The 23,422-nt window shown below is 27.3% G+C and overlaps 2 protein-coding genes and 3 non-coding genes across 6 annotated transcripts; 3 read left to right on the forward strand and 2 right to left on the reverse strand.

Annotated features, from left to right (window-relative positions):
- Window positions 1–681: 681 nt before the first annotated feature.
- Window positions 682–3,131, reverse strand: Bm9332 (LD29807p, putative; the record flags this gene model as incomplete). Its single annotated transcript, XM_043080020.1, has 7 exons — window positions 682–709; window positions 916–1,016; window positions 1,229–1,448; window positions 1,697–1,884; window positions 2,011–2,151; window positions 2,599–2,705; window positions 2,990–3,131. The coding sequence occupies 7 exons, from the start codon at window positions 3,129–3,131 to the stop codon at window positions 682–684; spliced, it is 927 nt and encodes a 308-aa protein (XP_042935954.1).
- A 3,389-nt stretch (window positions 3,132–6,520) lies between these two features.
- On the forward strand, window positions 6,521–6,639 carry Bm15545. Its single transcript, XR_006227934.1, has one exon. It is a non-coding gene; the product is annotated as a 5S ribosomal RNA (ribosomal RNA).
- A 140-nt stretch (window positions 6,640–6,779) lies between these two features.
- Bm16914 lies at window positions 6,780–6,849 on the forward strand. The gene has a single exon (XR_006228134.1). It is a non-coding gene; the product is annotated as a small nuclear RNA Bm16914 (small nuclear RNA).
- Window positions 6,850–6,893: 44 nt separating this feature from the next.
- Bm15546 lies at window positions 6,894–6,984 on the forward strand. The gene has a single exon (XR_006227935.1). It is a non-coding gene; the product is annotated as a small nuclear RNA Bm15546 (small nuclear RNA).
- An 8,455-nt stretch (window positions 6,985–15,439) lies between these two features.
- On the reverse strand, window positions 15,440–23,393 carry Bma-tiam-1.2 (the record flags this gene model as incomplete). Of its 2 annotated transcripts, XM_001895859.2 has the most annotated exons (11): window positions 15,440–15,515; window positions 17,289–17,485; window positions 17,770–17,919; window positions 18,106–18,239; window positions 18,624–18,770; window positions 19,004–19,109; window positions 19,280–19,429; window positions 19,805–20,065; window positions 20,268–20,636; window positions 22,713–22,871; window positions 23,247–23,393. In XM_001895859.2, the coding sequence occupies 11 exons, from the start codon at window positions 23,391–23,393 to the stop codon at window positions 15,440–15,442; spliced, it is 1,896 nt and encodes a 631-aa protein (XP_001895894.2). The 2 variants fall into 2 exon arrangements, with proteins under 2 accessions (XP_001895894.2, XP_042935955.1); XM_043080021.1 differs by lacking the exons at window positions 22,713–22,871; window positions 23,247–23,393 and having other exon boundaries at window positions 20,268–20,315.
- Window positions 23,394–23,422: the final 29 nt, after the last annotated feature.

Genomic DNA, 23,422 nt, shown 5'->3' on the forward strand with positions numbered 1-23,422 from the left:
TCATTTTGAATCGAATATTTTTGCTTCTTCCATTCATACATTCGTGAAATATTTTCATTGTTTTACTGTTTTTTTTTTTATAATTATTGATTACATTTCAAAAAAATAAAAATAACATCAAATTTGATGTAAAAATTATCCCCAAAAGCTTACTGTAATTTAATGCTAATGTCACATGCAATATGTTGATGTTATCATTATTTATTTAATTTAATCATTTCAATCATTCAAATATTTGTTTGCATCCAAAAGCTAACATATTTTTGTTTTTTCTTTACACACTGTCAATTTTCTTTTTTTCTTTAAAAAAGAATTTTTACAGAGAGCTTAGTAATACGCCATTGTTTGTTATGGATGCAAATTATAACAGAATGGTTTATTCTTTTCCGAAAGTATGTAAAGTTTAAAGATGGCGTTATTGATTGATTGCTTTTTTTCACTTTTTATTCAATATATATATATATAAATGTGTATATTCCTTTTTGATAATATGGTATTTGCTGCTTTTTTCCTTTTTATTTGTTGAAACTGTTTAATAAAATTCGTTATCAGTTATTGATTGGTAAAATTAATCTTTGCAATTTTACATAGTGTAATTTTGTTGGAAAGTTTTACTTACAATGTTTTGCAACAATCAAATAATTGGCTCTTTTTATTGTTAAATAGCAATAGAATTCTCTCTTAAGTAGAAGTAGAATGATTAGTATTGCTGTATCATAAGAAATGTGAAATTGGGTTAGTATAATAATTTAGTTCTCTTATGTGATATAGAATTTTAGTCTTCTAAATTTGTAAATATTGTTAGTAATTAATGAAGTATATAAATTGGATATAATTTTTTCAGATTTTTGCCGAAGTATTTCAATGAAATTAAAATTAGTATATTTATATTTTAAACATTTAATTTCGCGTAACTTTTTGTGGAATTTGCGTAAGCCATCAGCGCTAGGAAATGATGATGCTGCGACAAGCTTTGATCGACCATATTCATCACATTCCCATTGATCTGGTAAACTCTGGAAAAAAAGAAAATTTTTAATTTCTTACGGAGGAATCTTTCTTGTAACTATTTTTACGTTGAGAACAAAATAAATTTCGAATAGTTCTTTCATATAATATCAGAATATTTTAGGAAATCGTTCCAGTATTTTTTATTCAGATCTGGCAAGTTTGAAATAACTTCAATTTTTCATTTCAAAATGATGAATTGCTGTAGAATCCTTTTAACCTGAACGTTATCTGCGGAATACATGAAATCGATATTAACACGTTTAACATCCGCAATTTCCGCAACAATTCCTGTGTAAAAAATATCTTCCAATTTTAACCATATAACTGTCGGTAATGTCCGCCATATTTTTTGGAATGCTCCGAATGGTATAATATACATCATACCAGGCGCAAATGGTGGATAAAAGTTTCGTAAATAACATTCATAAGGCATGTAACTAAAACATCAAATATTTAATTAATTTAATATTGTAATATTTAAATTCTATTACAACAAAATAAAAAAAAAAAAAAACATTTAGTAAAAAAAATTCTTTTTTCTCATATTTTTTTTGATAAAAAAATAAAAAAAAACGACAAAATTACTAAACCTTAAATATATTCATTGTGATAATTTTTATAAAGTTTTGCCAAAATTAAAATACAAACCCACACAGAAACACAAAAAAAGAGAAAAATGTCGCACTATTTATCCATACGTCGCCTAATGACGGGATCCTTGTAACGTATAGCTCCATAAATATGAGCTAAATTTGAAAATGAATTAACTTGCTGATTAAGACGATCCAGATCAAGCACGACATCATCATCTACTTTGATATAATACATTACATGTTCACAGTATATATGCTTGAAATACATCGCTGTGTAAACCTAATAAATTTCATTTTTAAAAATTCAAAAAAAAAAAAAAAATTGCTTGCAGAAATTTAAAAAAAAAGAATAATAAATAAGAAATAATAAACTTAATTAACTCAACCTTAAATTATGTAATATAACCTTAAGTGTTAGAGTGTTATAATTATCCGTAATTGATGTGACAATTAAATCATTGTATTTCTTGCTTTCCTCAATAATTTTCATCATCACCGTAATGTCATGCTGTATGCCTACGAGAAAATATGCAACAACAAATCCATTCTATAAAAATGGATGAATAAAATTTGAAATTGATGTTCAATAAAAAGAAGTCAATAGAGCAATATTTTCTATATTTTTCGAATTTCTTATTATCTTATAAAAAACATTATGAAATTAATGGATAATAACGAATTGCAACACTCATAATACTATTACATAAATATTTTAAGTAAATTTAAATAATTAACCATATATCAACATATTCATTAAAATTATTAACACAGCCTTTTTTGCTTCATTAAAGTTGTGAGATACTTCAAAAGTTATAAAAATATTGAAAGAATCTTTAAAATTAAAAAAATAAAAAAAAAGAAACAAACATATAATTTTATGCATTGTTTAGAGAATTAAAAATTATTTTTCCTTCTGATGTCTTCACTTATCCTTTCTTGATAAAATATTTTCCTGTTTTTGAATGTTTTTTTTTTTTTTTTAGAAATTATATACTTTCAAACTATTTGAATTACTAGCATTAAGCCACGTATCTCGTATTGCATTACGAACATTTAGCGATTCTGTCCTTGAAATGATTATTATCAGATATTTTGGTCTTTCTAAACAAAAAAGAAATTTTAGCATTGATAATAACAACAATTAGAACATAAACATTTGCTTGACTTCATATATTCTTGCTTGCTTGTTATTTAAGTCTTATAACTTAAATACTTAATAGTATAAACACAGTTATTTTCAACTTGTAAATTAGAAAAGAAATGAAAAAATTTTTAAAAACTGTCAATTAGAATAAAATTAGTAAATGAGTAATTCTTTTTTTCCTTTCAAAATTATATCACTGAGAATTGAATTGGTGGTTTAAGCATATATGCAAAGTACAAACGTTTGCATGCTTCTACGTTAGGAAGTATTAGAAGCGACGATTTGATCGATTCATCTTTAAATTCCATAGTGAAATTTTTGCTTATATTAACGTTAGCCCAAAATTCACTTAAGTCACGCAAGTGATCGTTTTTGCTAGACATCTGATGAAGCAAAACAATAAACAACACTAAAATTGAATTTAAGGAAACCTTTGAAACATCAAATTTTATATGAAACTGATAAAGTTCTTATTGTAAAGTTATTAACTTTATCATTCATTTAAATTTTCCAGTAATTAAAAAAGTTCTAAATATTCATCATTTGCGTAAAATTATAGGAGACCTACCGATCAAAATAATTATATTGTTTCATTTTCCCGTGATGAATTATTGCAACAGTTATACTATTAAAGTACATTATTAAAACGCCTTGTTTTTCCTCGAAGTTTTTATTATGTTCAGTTTAGAATTTAGTTAAATTTTGAAAATTTTAAAATTTTTTTTAAAAAAAATAAAAAATTTGAGACTAATTTTTTTTTTACTTTATCAAAGTTTAAACTAGCATAAATAAAGTGGTTATTCATCAGTGGACTTAAAATAAGTTTTTAAATTAAATTAGCTTGAGTTTATGACAAGATCAATTTAAGCCTATTAATTTTCAAAATCTCCTTTTTCAAAATATGAAATTCTTAATGCAAAGTTTCCTTACAAAAATTTTAAAATTTCGAATTATGACCTGCGATAATGAAGGCATTGAAAATATTTATTTTCTTCCTGAATCGTCTTCGACAATAAAACATTCCACTTTGCAAGCAAAATCAGTCACTCCAATCATCCAAACCTGTAAAACAATGAAATCAAAGTATATTCTTTTACAGTGCGATGTATGCATAAATATATTCATTAACTTGCTGCTTGCATTATTAACTTTTTATGCATAAATTACTATCTTGCTATGCATGCATTATTAAATCGTACTGGTTGCTATGCAATACATATGCATGCTTATTTTTGCATAATCTATTAACAAAGTCTAACATTGCTTTCAATCATTCCCACTTAGCGTCTGCTGCTGCAACCAATTTGCAATCAATCATCCAACGCATCTTGCATTGCATTCATAAAATTGCTATTTCCCATTCAAATTCATTTCACTATTATCGTATAACTAGCTAACTCTATTTTGCTGCATTCCAATTTCAATAGCTAATAAATGTTGTCTGTATTCATTAATTTGTTATTGCTTATCACCGTATTCATAAATCACTTTTTTTTTGAGTTGGTTATTTTTTAGAAATTATCTTTTTTTTTTTTGGATTGTGAAAGTTTAATATGTTTGAAAATAATAACTTAATGAATAATAAATAAATAATGATGTTCCCACATTAATAAATATAAAAGTTTCAGTAAAAATAAAAAAAAAAAAACATAAATTTTAATGTAATAATTAAAAGTTTTACTAGCAAATGTTGATCATTTCTCCTCATTACTAATTAATTCATTATTTTTGCAAACTTTCTTGACAATTTGATAATATACTTTGCTTATCATTTTAAAATTTTCTGATAGGATTTTTCGTAGTAATGATGAAACGTCGAAAATTATTGGATGATCAATTCTATGAAAATGTCATTTTTATAGTGTCACCTGAAATTAAATTAACCTTTGAACAAAGCAAAGCAAATGAAGTTATTACAACACATGATTAGTTTGTTCACAACTATCTGTAATAATTTTTTTTTTCAAAATTGAGGAATATTTATGTTTGAAAATTTCGAATTATTTAAGTTGTTTAAAAGATTATCATATCTTACTGAATCCCTTACGTCAAACCTCATTTTTTTTCCAACTCATTGTCATTAATATATGTTTTTTTCTGCAAAAACTATTTTTGATAGATAGAATTTGTCTAAAGACAAATTCTATCAAAAATAGCTTCTCATAAACATTGAAAACTAATAATTTGCTACGAAGTTATAAATGTTTTATTGGATTTCATGAATTTTTTATTTACAAAATCAAAAAATTAGTTTTGCATGCATGCTTTTCAAAAAAATTTTGAAAACATTCAAAATATTAAATTCGATATAAACTGAAGAAATGGATTTTTGCTAAAACATTTTCTAAAAAAATGCCATTAAAATTGATGAATTGAAAATTTATTGAAATAATGCAGAAGTTCCATATTTTCACACACTTTCATACGTTCAGTATACTCAAAATATGAACTATTGTTTTCACAACAATAACGAAAGATGTCCGTAAAGTGAAATTTTAATATTTCGAAATAAATTTGTATTAAATCTATAACATTAAATATATTTGAATATTAAACAAATGTGAATTACCTCAAACCAGAATTCAATATATCCAAGTATTAACCAAGATTTTAAACCTTATATGTGGGCAATAGCTTGCAACAAACGCATCTTTACAGTGAAAGCTGACAAACAAACGAAGTTTATTGAAGTTTATTGAAGAAAGAGCTGACAATAAACAAGGAAGACTAACTGAACTGAGTTTACCTTCCTTTTAAACAACAGAATCCTAATTTGCCTATCCGGTTTACTGGTCTCGGGGAGATTCATTGGATCTAGATATCAATAGGAGTAACCAGAAATATAATAATTCCTTTATCAGCAGAAGCAATAGTAGAATAAACTTGATAGAGAAAAATTGAAATGCAAGTAACGAAAATCCCTTTTGTGGTTGAATTTTTCTGGTTCTTGGTAAAAACACTCCCTCTATTAAACATGAATGACCTCCTTATATAACAAGCAATATGCATAAACAAAGTGCATGATTTACAATAAGAAGCTGACCTATCGGAAGAGTAATCAATCTAACAAAGAGTCTGTTGACCTTTCCTGTGGTTTACAAGCAAATCTAATTACTAGTTGAAAGCCGCAAAGGATGTTAGTTAAGCAGAAGTTGTTAACCACGCAGATTCAAACATAATTTACAGTTAATGAAGACACAACCATGAGGTCAACTAAATGAGGAACTGATACTGTGTAAACAATATATGAACAGTTTACAGAGTTTATGTGTTATTGATGCGTTTGAGAAGGGAATTTTTTGTTTTATGTTTGTTGAAAAACCTTTGTCCCTCAATCATCTGATTAATGTTGAACAAACGGCAATTATATGAGAATTATACAGGTGAAATCGTCCATTTAATTACTCGGGTTTAAGGTCAGCTTCTATGAATTCGAGAAAATTGTCGGGACATCCTGAAATTTTGTGTGACAAGAAATGTGCTAGTAAAAATGGAATACTTTCATGTTTCATCATGTCTATATACACACCAATATATATATACTTTGATTTTCTATTTGCAAATCTTTCAATAATATATTTGAATGTTAGTATTTAATGGATGGTAATGATGATTGTGTGGAAATGATAATGTAAATTTAGCAATTGAAATATTGTTGAATAATAAATTTGGGCGCAAATGTTGCTTGAAGTGAAGTAAAAATCATCGCTACAATAAATGTGTGCTATTATCGATTGGATGTGATTTATGCTTCAACATATTTGTAACAATAGTCTACGACCATACCACGTTGAAAGCACGACATCTCGTCCGATCTGTCAAGTTAAGCAACGTTGGGCCTGGTTAGTACTTGGATCGGAGACGGCCTGGGAATCCCAGGTGTTGTAGACATATCTTTGGTGTTTTTTAGCCATGCATTAAATGCAATAATACAGTGATGAAAAATGGTTCATAGCACTTTTTGACAAAAAATGATCTGATGAATATTAAATACACAACAACTATATGGGAATGATGCAGGTAGAGTCGTCCGTTTAATTACCCAAATTGGAGGTAATTGAATGTTTCAAAATATGCATCTGTATATAGACATGATGAAACATGAAAGTATTCCATTTTTACTAGCACATTTCTTGTCACACAAAATTTCAGGATGTCCCGACAATTTTCTCCAATTCATAGAAGCTGAAACTCTGGCCGATACATTCAATTACCTTAAACTTGAGTAATTAAATTAACGATTTCACCTGCATAATTCTCACATAATTGTTCAACATTATTCAGATGATTGAGAGACAAAGGTTTTTCAGCAAACAGATGAAACAAAAATCATTCAATGTGATATGTTCGAAAATGATATTTCATTGCTCAAACGCCTCGATAATGCACAAACTTGAGATTCCTAGACTTTAAGTACTAACTAGATCAACGATCCAACCTTGGCAGATGAGACGAAATATTGTGCTTTCAACGTGGTATGGTTGTAGACATTTTCAAATATACAAATGAAATTCACCAATCTTTGCTATATGCAAGACTGAATATTTCTTTTTCTTTTGCAAGTGGCTTTTTATCATCACGTATTTCACATTCTTCCAAATGTATATTGACACAATCTCATATAGTTATTAACATTTTTCTATCCTACACACTAACTTTTGGGTTCATTAGCTTTCAATATTTATTGCCAAAGTAAAAAATGTGTCCTATTTTGGGTTAAGTTCATGTGTTTGAACATTTTTATGTAAGTTTTGCATATCAAATTATATAAATACAGTACGCTTTCATAATTTACTTTGCAATTCTTCATCAGAAATTCTCTGGCTCTCATAACATCATAACGTGGCCTTAACTTTATCATTGAATTTCAATCAATTGCCAGTTCCTCATTGCTGGACCAAAAAGCATGTCTTCTTTACGTTTACCCCTTATACGTGAAATATCCTTACTGTACTGTCATGACGTTATGATTCCCAACAAAGACACAAAGAAATAATTCAACGACGTTTAGAAACCATTTACAATAAATTTAGTATTTTAGCGTTTAGCATTTTATACCTCTAAAAGCCTAATAGAATGTATTTATTCTTTTTGCACATAAATAACCAATCAATGTAATTTCATGAATCAAGTTAAGTTAAGTTAATCTCTTATGGAATATCATATGAGTAATGGCTATCATATCTTCATATTCTCTCGGTTGAATACCTACTCGGGTTTTGGGGAGACGAACAATCAATTCCAACAGATTATACAGAAATGTCCAGAAAACTATATCGTAAAGTCAGAAAAATAAATGTAAATTAATCAAACTCCTTTATACAGTTATTATTGTCAACTAACTGTATGACAGCATACAACATGACACTGACATAGTTAAAACATAGTAAAAAACCAATTAAAAAAAAAATGAATTAATAGAAAAACCTATTGATCTTTTTTCCACTTTCAAAAATTCCGCTTCTGTTCATTCATTTTTCTCATTTCGTAGAAATATTTTTATCAATATGCAATCTTTCACAGTGCGCTACTAATAAATTGCATTAAAATTTTAATGATGCAAACTATCAAAATCGATTTCCAGAAATAAATTATGAAAAAATTATTTTTGATAACCGATTTTTCTCACACTGCATTCATTCCCTTTAATAAGAATTTAAGTGAATATCAGCATTGAAATTTTTCTCACACAAAGTATATCACACCTAAGTATATCAACGATATTATTTATTTGTCTATTTTTCATTAGTTATCTCACGGTGATTTTCAAAAATTTACTCTTTCAAAAAACTTCACTTTATTAATACAGTAAGATTGTCAGATCATATGTCTTTTCAAAATCAGTGCTTAGATTCAATCACAACCATAAATCATCGCGAGTTAATAAGTGGTGATTTGCAGCAAACATATAAGTACGAATCTAATTTATCATTTATCACTTCTTGTTTTGAAATTAGAATTCACAATAATTTAAAGTGTTTGCATTTTGGACATTTAAAATATTAGTTGAAGCCAAAGCTCTTTCTAGTAATTTCCGAATTCAAAACAACGAGAAAGATTATTCACTGATAATATGATTGTTCGTTATTACTGTATTGCATTATTTCTAATATCACCTTTAAACTGCCATGAAGGAAATGCGACAAATGTAATTGACATAAGAGACGAGCAGCACATAACTATAAAATATACAGTAGTTGTGGCGCTTTCTTTCTTCTTGCTATACGGTACTATTAGCAATATTCTGATGGTTACTGTATGCTACAGTCGAGACAATCATTACAGTCGCCCATTCATCCTTATCGTATCCCAAATTATTACTTCTAATTTCATAAGCTTCATTCCATATGTAATTGTCCTGTTGCCTGGACTATTACTGAGTAAAAAATATGGTAAATTATATAAAATAATTCTATAATTATTATAGATAAGGTGAAGAACATCACAGATGAATAAAAGTGATGCATCTAATTGATGAATGAAAGAGATTTCTGTCATTTTAGAATTTTGATTTGCATTCAACATTTTAAAATGTATTCTAATAAACTGTTTCCTTTTGTGTTTTAGCCTACAAAACGTGGATGAACTTCGCATTCTGTACAGTCCGTATATTTTCAACTTTTGCTACGATACACTTTTCATTTGTGTTGTCGCTGAATCGCTTTGTAGCTGTAGTTTTACCGAAATTCAATGCACTTTTCGAATCAGGAAAGCTGTACTTCTTATTCCTCTTCGTATGGTTGACAGCTTTCGGTATGACATTTAACTTTTGCGCAATGTCCTAAATTATTTCATTCTTAAACAGACATGGAGATTGATAACTTTGTTATTTTGACATTTTCGGGAATAACGTTTTAATTTGATAACCTGCTTCTATTTTACAATTGCAGCAATTGCATATGCGGACTTTTGTTATTCCACAAGAAGTCTTCAAATTTCGATCTTATACTGCTCAGAAAATTCCAGAACACATTTTTTTTAGTTAGATTTAAGCACTGTTTTAATTTTTTAAGATTTTAAAATCCATTTTAATTTGACAAAGTATTAAAGCTTCATACAGTATCAAGTAATATAATGATAATTCTAATTCTCTCTTTTGATTCAGCTGTAACAAATATAAAAAAAGTTAAAAAGCATTGTCTTTTCTTCTTGGTGGTGAAAATTCATTAATATCTCCAGTCAGTTTTCAGTTTTGTCGAAATTTGGGCTCTATTTCTATCTATTACAATGCTTCTAATGTATTCAGCAATTATTTGTAATATACGTAACCGTTTTATAACAGTCAACAACGAAACACGAAGTTAGTGATAATAAATCATTTTTTTTCATACTCAAAACGATACTTTTAACTTTTGTATTTCGAATTACATTTGAAACAATTTTTGGCTATTTTAAATTTACTCTAAAGTTATCCAAGAATTTTTTTTTTCTTCTGTGTCTTACTTTATTGCTTATTTCGAATAAAATATGAAATTTTAGAGACTTTTACGATTAAAACAGAAGATAAAACAAAAGCGTTGAGAACTGCCAAGTATGAAAGATCAATGTTTATTCAAGCTGCCATGACTTGTGGTGGTTTAATACTTGGATCATTATTAATCTTCATTCTACCAATGATTTTGATAAAGATTTTCAGCCAAAAAATCTTAATTCCAATGAACATTTTTCATTGCTTATATTTCATTTTTTATCGTTGTATATTGCCAACAGCTTTTTTCTTAACCAGCGAGTATGCTCGTAGAGATCTATACTTAGCTTTGAAAATTAATGTAATAAAACCTATTCTACTTCTAACATCTCGCATAAAAAAGATTAGAACCTTAATTTATTAACCATCTGTCTCTTAATATCTTTGGGATACCATTGATAGCATTTTACAAAATAAATGCATGACTCTTTTAAATATCAGTTCTATTTGTTAGCTGTATGTTTAGGATAATCTTTATAACCATTATCAGTAGTAAGAGTTATGTTTTATCATAGAGATATTTGTGTAAAATGTTAGAAACGATTTCAGGTTATATTCGTTTGCGTTCAATGCTTCTCGAAATGAACCTTCACTTAAGTCTTTAAAATTTCAGAGTTGATTTTTGGATTTCTTATTTGAATTTTATGAATTTAAATTTTATTGCTTTTATTTCGACTTTAACTTATCAATTTGACAAGCTCAGTAATGCAGAGAAGCAATTATTAAAGAGTACAAACTGATAATATAGTCATTTTCCTTTACTGTATTATTAACATGCATAATATGTTCATTTTTTTTTTTCTGTTCACTATTATATCACGTACTTTAATAGAGAAAGATGAAAAAAGAATTTCTAACTCAAAATGATACATTGTAAAATATTTTAGTTTCTTAACTATTTGAAGTTTTTGCTAATTTCATGCACATTTTAAAAATGTTTACTATTTATTATTAGCTTTTTGGTTGTTGTTTAACTTCAGTTGAAGTATAATTTTCGGTATATATTTTTACTATTTTGTCTATTTTATGTCCTTTTCAAAAGTATGTTCATTGCATGCATTTTTTGCTAATTTATGTATGCAAATTTTTGGTTACTTACTGTTATTCTTATCAATTTTCCCATTTCTGGGTTTCTTCTTTTACTTACTGCATGATTTTTTCCACTTTGTTTGGTCATTTCAGATGATATTTTCTCTTTATAAAATGCTTTTTCCTTTTGGTTACATTTATGTTTTCGTTCTTATATTTCTGTCTTGCTACTTAGTATCTGTTGATGCATGCACTTTACTAGCTGCATGCTTTGCCTATGTTAGCTGTTTGTGCATATTATATGTAAGTTTTAGTTATTTTATTGACAAGAAAAGGTCATAAAGTATTTTACTCAAGAAGTCGGAATGTATTATCAGACTTTCCACTTTTCTCAACACAGTTTTAAATTAGTTTAGGAGCTTTTCAGATGGTGGAATTCCTCTGTTTGTTTGAAGTCACAAATTATTTTGAACCTGTCATGTGCTAGATTTCGACTTGCATTTTTTGAACTCCCTGTGTCTCTGAATTTCAATTAATATCTTTTGAGCTTTTGAATTTCTAAAAATTTGTTTGAAATCGTTTCTATTTCATCATATCCAGATTTTTCTCCAAATTCATCTTTGCGCATGATATTATTTCTGATCTTGTAAGCTATGGTTTTTCAATGACTGTAATCATAGGTTTTTTTGTTATCCGAACCCACTAAATAAACTGGATCTTTTGCTTTGACAATTTTTTGATATAGCAACTTCGATTCACCAATATGTCAATAATAGACTTTTACATAATTTAATACTTTCTTTATTAAGCTTTTTTTTTTTTCCTTCTATTTTATAAGTGTTATATTGTAAAAGAGTAATAAAGTTATTGTCGACGTGTGGTAGTTGCGATAGTACAAAAACACATACTATTAAAAAGGTCTAATATCTACTTCAACCTGTTATAGATGAAAAATAAGATTCAAACCTAAAATGATTATAATTTTATAAAAAGGTATGATATTGATGCTGCAGTAGAAATATTATGAGATGGTTCATTGAATGAAGAAAATAGTAGTTACAAAAAGTATCTATTTTAAGTTTCGTCATTGTAATTTCTGATAAAATTTATTGTAATGATAAGACAATAACAATTATAGTTGACTGGTTCCATAGCAGTTTCATTTTTTGACACCGCGTGAAATTAAACCTTTGCTATTTGCATATAAATAGGTGTGAAATATTACTATCACAACTATTTGTTAAAATATTTTTCTTTTCAAATTATAAATATGAAAATAAAATATCTCGAAAGAAATCCTAAGTATCTAAAATATCTTCTGAATAAATTGATTATTTAAAATTTTTTAACCTTCTTATATATGTTTTTTTTAAAAAGACTTAAATATAACGTTTTCATTTTCCTTTTTGTTATCATTTATTATGCTACAACTTACAAATTTCATTATCTACTGCAAGAGATATGATAAGTTGAAACTGAAATAAGTGATAAGATGAAGATCTTGTAATGTTTCTATAAGAATTAATTTAATTTTATATTTTTTAAAAACTTCAAGGAATAGAACAATCCATTTTGAATCAAACCCATTTAAAACTTTTATTAGGTCAAATGCTTTCTGTACAACAACAATGCATAATATAGCATAGGAAGAAAGTAATTCAATCTAGTAAATGAAGAATTTCTTTCTTATTCTCTCTCCAACACGCATCAAATTTATCAATTTATACAACCGGAAAAGTGGAAAATACTTGTATTTTTAGACAGTATTAGTACTATCGTCTTCCCTTTTCTCCTTTTTACTTGAAATTTCACGTAGTTAAAGGTTTGCTGCAAGGTAAGAAGTATCTCAAAGTAGGCTTCAGAAATTTTACTGCAAACTCAAAATCAGCGCTATCTCCTTCGAACAGATCAACAAGGGAATGAAGCAATAACAGATCAAGCGATCATGGATATTTATTTATTGTCCGAAGGATGATAGGACTACGGATGATGTTAGATGTTGGGAATGTCACTTCTTGAGAGTATTAGTTTTTATAGAGTTGTCAAATGTCAGTTAAGTTCAAAAATATTTTTTTTTTGATGAATTGCAATTTTAAAATCATATTGGCAATTAGACAAAATCTAACATAATTTAAATTCATTTCTCTGTTTAAATTATTGAAACTGAAAAAAACCATAAAATTTTCATAGTGATCCATATTTAAATTCGTAATTAAAATTAATTTCAATATAAAAAATGAATTGAAGCCGTTACTGATTGCAATTTTTTTTGAAAATTTCAGCAATGCAGATTAATTGTTATACATTCACATTAGACACATAGAAATTATTCATAGGTTAAAAATTTTTAGCAAATAAGATCACCGCACATTCAAAATAAAGTGATATTATGATCATAGTAGACATGATGAAACCTAGAAAGTATACAATCATGAAGCAAAGTAACCGAAGCATTCATTCACCTCAAACTTGGATCATTCTTACATAATCTTCGTGCATTCAACATTTATCAGTTCATTGAAGGACAAAGTTTTTCTGATCAAACAAAATTTTCGGTCTTTTTCAAAATTAATCTAACATCTGATACAAGTAATTTTACTTAAATTCATTTTGAATCACCTTTCATCATTTCTAGATAAACAACTTATACATTTTGTCTTTGGCTTTCGGTCACGGTTGCATAAAATTTGTCGGAAATTTCTTTCTGATCGTCAAAAGGACTAAGATAGTTAATTCTATTTTGCCGACTCTGTTCTTTCCCAATTTCTAAAAACTCAAACTAATTCAATCTTCAAATGTTTAAAGTTAATACAACGAACTCAACAATTAGGAGATAACTTAAAGACTATCATTTTTCCAAAGTTTTCTTTTACTTTTGTTGTGGATGCTGTTTCTATACGATTTGTTGTGTGCGGGTCTTTTTTGTGCTGGTTTTTTTTTTCTTTTTAAAAAAAAATGAAAAAGGAGACTCTTAATATTCTAACTAATAGTAATAAAAGCAGGAATTAAATATTGGTAATGATAACAACCTTACTGTTTTAATTGAAATTATAATTATCAAGAGAAACATTCATTTGAATGATTATTTCAAATTTAAAACTCCGCGACAAATTACTGCTAAATTATTCATAGCATTCGAATAACCCAAATGGAATTACTTATTTTGCATTTTGAAATTTAACTCAGCAGTATATTAATGTTATCACATCATCGTACGCAACTCCTCTTTCAACTTTTACTATTCCCTAAAAATTATAAATGATACATGCCTACCCGTTATGCAACATATGAAATGAATTTGTAGTGTTACTTCAATCCGAAAAATATGACAAATCACAAATTCAGTTCTGATCAGTCAACAGAAGAATATGCTTTAGTTAACAAAAAAGTGATGTATTTTAGAATAATAAACAAATTTGGTAACTTTTTAAGAAAATTCAATTGTTAAAAAGATCATTTTTAATAATTGAAAATTTAGTAGCAGTCAATTACTGATTGCAATAGAAGATCAGAAACAAAATGAATTATATGAATTCTATATTTCTTCTTGGAAGCTTGTCACGGAGTAACAAATATGAAGTTAACAGATCAAGTTACTTAAAAATTACCACTGTTATTTACTTCATTCATTGCTCATTTCGAATTATAATTCACTTCTTGTTGTCTTTTATGGTCGTCTATATCTGCAGGAAAACAACAACAGCAGCAGACATATTTGTTGAGATTATCTTCAAACAAGATTTACTATATATGTCTGTGTTCCTTCATTTTATTCCCACTACACTTGTATTTTTCATCATAATTTGACAACTCAAATTTGTGGCACTCAGATTAGATTATTATCACTTATCAAATACCATCATTGTATTAAATGCATGAAAATATCATAAAAAATGATAAAATATTCGGCACATTAGCGTAAATTTGAAGTAAGCGACGAATGATACCATCAAAAATTTGACAAAATAGCTGAATGTCCATCATTGCATTCATAAGACCAACACCATTTCTTCTTTCCTCATGAATCATTTAAAATATTTTTCTAATATTTGATTGAAAATTAAAAATGATTCTGTAGAAAGATTTCACAACGATTTCAGTTGTTGTCGATCATATTCTCATCCTCTGTTCTTTCTTTTTTGGATGCCATTCGAAATATGCCAATCATAAATGCAAAATCACTGTAATCATCCACTACGGTATATGGCGTTCACTACTATAGCCACCATCTGATTGACTGCTACCACTAATCGGACGACGTTGCTCTTTCCTTGAAAATAAAATAAATTCTTCATATACTATTTATTTTAAAATTATTACTTACAAATATTTAAAAAAATTGTAATGTCTCATTTTTTTTTTTCAAAGAATGAAACTCATTCAGTTAATCAATTTAACCAATATACTTTATTTGTGGCAAGAAAGTTAGTTTAAAAATTGACTAATATTCTAGTAGAAGTACAGATAATTCTACCTTAAAATTATTATCACTATTGACAATTCATACTAAGCATTTTAAATTTCGCATCATTAGCAGCAAATGAAGCGAATTTCCACTTTTTTTTTCCAAATATTTGCAAGAAATAATTCGGATAAAAGGATAAATAAATTTAAATTTCATATTTCAGAATTCTGAAGATTTCAGAATTTTCATATAGTACTGCCCCCAAAAATCTTTTCCAAAAAAACTGCATTGCAATAAAGAAATTAGGAAGAAAAGTATAATTATAAAAGCAATCAAAGATATTACACCGCACATAAATAGTTGAAATGATATTCCTTAGGGTATTCACCCCGACAAATCCATCTAAAAATAAGCCTTTTAATATAACTCCATCGGAAAATCTCGTTTTTCTTGAAATAACATTAGTACTATGAAAAGGAATTGTTGAAAATTTAAATGTTTTTTACAGATTAATATATCTAGGTGGTAAACTCTCTCTCTCTCTCTCTCTCTCTTTCTCTTCTGTGATACCTTAGATGTACATTATAAATAAATTGATATAGTGGTATTTTTATATTGACAAAGTGATGTGTTATTACTGATTCCATTTTTATTTTTAATTTTTTCCAGTAAGCAAAATTCATTTTTATGTGAGTTATTAAGCATAAATACAAGCAAGGTTAGGATAAAAACGTTTTATTGAATATTTCGAAAAATATATTTCATTTTCATAAGATCCAAAATTTATAAGAAATTAATAGATATATAGATTATGATTATGTGATTCTGTTGTTGAACTTTTGCTTCGTGCAAAGATTTTCGTTGCTAGTACTTGAATTTAGGAATTTTCAATTTCAATTAAATTTGTGTGCAAAATTTAAATTAAGAATTAAATTTAGAAATGTCACGCAGAAATGATTTCCAGTGTTGGAATTAGCACTGCACAGATTAGATGCACTGTCATTTATACAAACACAAAAACATAGATGACACACACACAGGTGAGAACTGAACTCTCAAACTAATATTGGCATTTTTCCTACCCGGGATAACAAGTTTACCTTGAAAAAATTAGAGTGTTTAATACAGGTTAATTATATTTGTGCATGGAATGAAATATGATCATTGTTCTATTTCATTGCTTTTCTGATCTGAGATAATTAAAGTTCACAAATCTGAACACAATACTTTTTCCAGAACCTTTTTTTTCTATTTATCAGCAATGGAACGCTGTTCTTGTTTATGATCAGAATTAGAATGGCATCTCATGTTATTAATGAAATCATTCTAGCAAAAGCGTATCACCAAGGGGTAAAGTTAAAGCCTTAATTTGCTTCGAGGTGACAAAAATTCATCTAGTTCGAACTCCGTGAGGATTGGTAGATTGAGGATTCTTTCATAATTCGATGGTTGGTGATACATGGATCTTCTCAATTGGTGAAGTAGTTGTTAAATAATTTTTTGCAGATAATTTCTTAGATTAGCAGTGTTTAGCCGTACGTATAACATATGTTTGAAATTGATTTAAATTTGAACGAATTTTCATTTAAATGAGCAAAAGTTAAAATTTAATGAAAGAAAATTAGGGCGAGAACTTACGCGAGAGTGGAAGCAGCTTTACGAACAGATTTAATGAAATGATTTTTAATTTCTGCTTGGCAGCAACACAAATGGTAGACGGATTCACGTGATGAACCGATATGTGTGATTATGAAGACATATTGTGACTGAGATGATTGAATATTGCTTTCGTTTACTTCTACTTCAACAATTGGTAAAATTCGATAAACTTTCGTCTGCAAATAGACTGATTTAAAAACTGTGAATGAGGTAAAGAAAAGACTGGATTGAAATGAAATTAAATGAAATATAAATATAACAGGAAAATAGTAAAGGAGAAGTTAAAGAAGGTATAATTGAGATTGTTATAATAAAGATAGATAAAGAAAGAAATTCATAGCAAAACAAAAAAATATATAGATAATTTTTTTAAAAGAGATTAATTAGTACTCGTTTCAAGATAAAATGGATTGATAGAAGTAAACTTAAGGAAAATTAGGGCATTAAATAAAAATAAAACCTTGTTTTTGGAAAGTGTTGGACAGAAAATCACAATTAGGCTGGTAAAAACAAATGCCACGCAAGCAACCGGACGTGAACGATTTTCCGGACAATTTAACCAATTAATGTGAGCAAACATTAGTAATTGACTGAAATTCATACGTGATGCCTGGAAAGAAAAGAGAAATCTTACAATCTTGTAGCATAATTTTAGGCATTAATTTTAGATTTGAAAAGATTCCAATACTATAACTGAAATGAATTATTGAATATTAAAGTATTAAGGCTTAAAAATTCATATTTACGACTACTCAGATATTTTTAGGAGCGATTAAAATTAAAAGAATTAATTTACTGCTCCGTTTTTTAACGAAATTTCTTCAATATTCCGTCCATATTGTTCTGTTAATCGTTGCATTTCATTCACATATTCTGCTAAAGCTTGCATTCTTGTTAGAGCTTGCTCACCTTGTTGCCTTTCCACAGATCCTTCAATAAAAGAGATGTTAAATTCTAAGTAAACTCAACTACAAATCAATTTTACTCTAAATCAATATAGGTAATCATTGATAGGTAATGAAATTTATAAAAATCAATAAATAAATAAAAACATTACTGTGAAATTATGAACATTCAGGAATTTATTTCTAAAAATTTGTCTGCATGGAATATGTATATGGCTGTACATGTGAGTGACTGATGAATTATACTTTTTTAATTCGAAATAAGCAAATTAAATGAATAGGGAATAAACTTTAAAATTAGAATTAAAAATAGGAATAGTAAAGTTTAACAGTGAAATGTTTGTGATTTTTCAACTATAAAATGTGAAATACAATTTTTTATGTACTAGAAAATGAAGAAAAAGTGAACCTTTAAAACAATTATCTCTAATTTGTTGTAAAAAAAGAGGATATTTGAGAACCCGCTGGATTGGTTTGATTAGTAGGGATTGAGCACTTTCACTTTGCTCACCACTAATGTTTAATTTATCCAATCGTGTCACAATGTCATTTAGTTCTAAAATGAAACCATCTTTGATTTTTTTTTTAAATTAAAGAAAAAGAATTGAATTAATCAAGATATTAATAATAATATAAATGATATCTAACAATGAGTAAGAATTACACGAATGTATCTGATACTTAAAATTGTATTGTATTATCATTTAAAAAAAAAAGGAAAATAAATCGAACAAGTTTGCAGATAACTTAATAGAACTTTTTATGTTGAAATCACATCAATGAGTTAACCCTTTTTATTTTGTTGAAATCGTAAATATGCAGCTGAATAATCGCTATAAATTTTGAATTTACTACATTTGTTGACAAATAAAGCCGAAATACGAATCAATGAATCCTGAAATGAAGTTCCAGTGAAATGAAGTTTTCCGAGTTGTCTGGATTTAAATCCACAGGTGTTCATCATTTAGGAAAGTATTTTTGTGATGATTCATTACATCCATTCAATTCATAAATTAAAAATCAAAGCAATTAGCTAAAAATGGATTGGTTCTAACTTGATCTTACCCGCAATTGTTGTTGTGAGACTGTAAATGAACGAGCAACATCTCCGGCTGCATCCAGAAGTGATAACAGGAATGAAGTTTGAATCCGTAATAAGCGATCAGCTGTTTCCAATAATGGTAAATTTGTCGGTTTTAAATATTGATTCACCAGCTATTACAAACTTTTCCCATTTGAATTTATTTTTCTTTTAAATTTAAATTGTGTGAAAAATTTTCAAAAAGTTTCGCGACATCTCAGAATGTATTAGTTTTTTCCGATTAAAAAAATATAGAAGTTAGCAAAAATTCTAGAAAAAAATCATCTAAACATGTCTTATGAAAATTGAAATTTTATTTTATCTATCAGTATATTTTGAAGTTAGTAAAAACAAAAAAAAAAAGGAAGATTATATCATATCGTCATTTCTTTATTTCTTTTCTCTATGGTTTTATCCGTAATTTATTATCACCAAACTTAAAATTGATAAACTTATTTGTCTTAAACTTTTTCAATTACTCGATATCTTTAAAAAGAGAAGATTAAAACCTTCTGAACATCACGCACAAAATTTTCTTCCGTTGATACAAGTTCACTGATTGTTTTCAAAAGTTGATCTTCCGCTCCTTCACTAAAATGTGATACGGAGATGGCACCAATAGGAGTTGTATGTCGATATTCCGCACGCCTTGATGGCTTCTCATAAGCGGAACGAGACATTTGACGAAATAAATGACTGTTTGATGATGACTGACAGTTTTGATGAATACTTCGAGTAGGTGATGATCTAGCTGATTCACTTTCTTGATCCTATAAATGATACAGAATGAAAAAAAAAAAAAAAAAAAAGAAAAAAAAAAGAGAACATTCTTAACATTCGGTTAATCGATTATCATCAATATTTGTCACCAAATCACCCTATTTTAAAACTTAACTATCAATGTAATAAACCGAGCAAACGGTAAGCTTTTGAAGTTTAAAAGTTTCCATAATTTCAATAAAATTTGTTTACTTTTCGAGTTGTATTCGTATATGACGTAATATCGGATATCCGATCCATACTATGGGAACGATTTCTTGTGAAAGATTGTGGTGGTGGTGGCGGTGGTGGTGCAAAACTATTGAAAATTGTTGTAGCAGTAGTAGTAGTAGTAGCAGTACTACTACTACTACCACTAGTCTCAGTAGATAACGGTATTGATCTGACGTACTGCGAGACGATAGCGTCACGTTTGCGTAGAACAAGATTTGTGCCGTGACGTAACAAAATTTGCACCTCTTCAGCACTTCTCAACGAACTAATCAATCGGTTATCAACGCTTATCACCAAATCACCCACTTCAACACAGGTCGTTTTATCACGAATTGCACGAACTTCAGCCTAAAAATTAAAAATTTTCATAGCCAATTATTTGTAAACATTTGATTGAATTTATTATTCAATCAAAACTATCCAAACATCTATTCAAAACTAAAAATGTTCAAAAATGAGTTTTTGCGATATGATTGTCATTTATCTTAACAAGCTGTAAAATGAACTAGTTTTTAGTTTAAAGTAGATTACAAGATAGCAAATATCTACTTATCATTTGACTTACAACAGGCAAAAATTATTTTATATCTAAATTTATTTGTATATTTAAGAAACCTTTCTATTCGATGAAAAAAAAATCGCATGTTTAATAATTTGGTTCAATATTTCTATTTTTTGTAAATTTAAGGAGTTCAAATCAAATTCAAAAAAAAGTATAATTGATTCAGTATGAAACAACTTTTATTGCAATGATTTCCGAAGAAAAGCAAAAAAAAAAAAAAGAAAAAGGTCGACTAAAATAAAATGTGAAAATTTAAAAAAAAAAACAGGTGTTAGTTAATTATTTTAAATTATTGCAAAGAAATGTTTAATATGATTGATAATGAATTAGACAGCAAATCGTTTGCTAAAAATGTAATAACCAATGATTAAAGAAGATATTGTGAATTATTGAAATTAAAATGTGAAGAAGAGAGAGGGAGGAAAAGACGAGCAGAGAAAGAGATAAAAAAAAAGGAAATAAGTGGTAGTGTAATTTTAAGAGTGGAAAATGTAATAACAAAATCAATTGTATAAATTTTTGGTTGAGGTTGCAGATCAGTTAAATTTTGGAAAGAAAACATAAATTAATTATCTATTTATTTATTTCATACCTGTAATTAACGGTTGTTCTGAGATGAGAGCCGCACGAAATGATATCAAAATTTTGAAATGCATTTATTTAAAAATGAAAGAAATTGTAGTGAAATTTAACGCTGAAAGAATTACACTTGAATTGTTTCATCAATTTTAAAGTTTCAGTTTGTTAAAAAAGAATATTATTTATCAAGATGAAAGGATTTTCCAACACTAAGTGCTAATTTTTGTAACAAATAATAAATGTATATGCGAATTTGAGTTTTTAAATTATATTAAATATTTATTTAATTACGATTTTAAATCATTTTAATGTTTTGTAGAAAGATGATATTTTGTTAACAATTTTGAATGATTTTTGATCAATTAAAATATTATAAAATTTGCATAGATTAATAGATTTACTAATTGCAAAGGAATATATAAATTTTTCAAAATGGTTAATCGATATTTGTTTAAGTATTTATTAAGTACAAGTAAAATCCTATGTATTGCTAATTTCTCAGTGATTCTGTCCAATCTGTTGTCTTTTAAGCTTTTTTTTTTATCAAAAATCGCTCACAAAAGAACATAAAACGTAAATTAATTCAATTAAATATCAATTTTAAAAGAATCAATTCATATTTTCAGAAAGATCTCAAATAACAAACTTGAAATAAGTAAGGATATTACAATCACTATCACTAAGTAATGAGCTCGTTGTAAGTCAATATCTTTAAGTAAGTAAACCTATTGTCCTATCATTCATATAGCAACAAAAGAAAGAAAAAAGTAGAAAAGAAAAAGTGGTTAGTTGCTGAAATTAGCTCCTCATTTTGAGAGTTGAATGAACAACTTTAAGAAAAGGATGAAAATTGCAGACTAAAAAGAAAAGAAAAAAAGAAATTACAAATTTATTATCAAACTAAATTTTGAAAATTATTTTCAACTTGAAACATTTTGTCGATAGTAAAAATACAAATCAATTTTATAGATATATTAATTTTGAGCATCAAATAGGAAAAAATATTTTACTATTAAGGTATCATTTTTTTTTTTTAAAGTTATGAAGTTAATACTGTTATCTAGTATTATTCAGTCCTTTTAATTTTGATTTCAACATTTTATTCATTTCATTTTTTAAATTATATTATTTTCTTACATAAAGTAATTTTTGCTTTTTCCTTTCATTATCATTTTTTTTGATATGCTTTCCATTTTGATATGTTTTATATAGTTTGTATATAAGAAACAATAATACATTTAACCTTTAACCTCTGTACTGAATGGCTTTATAATATAATTTACCTTGATTCCACCATCATTACACATTTTAGCTGATATTGTTAAACCAAGACTTCGCTCTTTCTTTTGCAATCGATAATCTCGTTCTTGTAATCGAACTCGATCATATCCCTCTCTCACAATGTAATATTTTTCCGGATCAAGTTTCAGCTCATCACAAACCTGACACAAAGACAAATTTCAAAATCAAAAGCTAGCAAACTAAGATTGATAGAATATGCTATGATAATTTGATTAGGACAAGATAAAATCTAGAAAAAAAACAAGGAAACAAATAACTACCATCTGATTTTAATGTTTGTTAATAGATGTGTATTAATAATAGTTCAATGTTTGTTAATAATAATTTGTTTAACTTAAGTACAAACAAATATTGAAATCATTTTCCAATCTGAATTTAAATTTAAATCTTGAATATGATTTTCAATCGCAAAAAAAAGAAAGAAAAGAATTTACAAAGAATAAATTACAATATTGTTAAGTTTAACGATGAAATTAGGTCGTTTCATTTTTATAAAAAAAGAAAAAGTTGTTCACCTTGCATAAAATTTCTCTCACATTATCTACGGTTGTTTGCTGAAGAGTTATAATGGAACCGGAAGGAAGTAATACATTTATGGTACCATTATTACTATGTAAAGGATAATCATCGAAAAGTGTATGAAGTCGAGAAACATTCAACATTAATTCTTCTTGATGATTCCATAATCTTT

Source organism: Brugia malayi (genome assembly GCF_000002995.4).
Source record: "Brugia malayi strain FR3 genome assembly, contig: Bm_v4_Chr3_scaffold_001, whole genome shotgun sequence".
Lineage (NCBI taxonomy): Eukaryota > Metazoa > Nematoda > Chromadorea > Rhabditida > Onchocercidae > Brugia > Brugia malayi.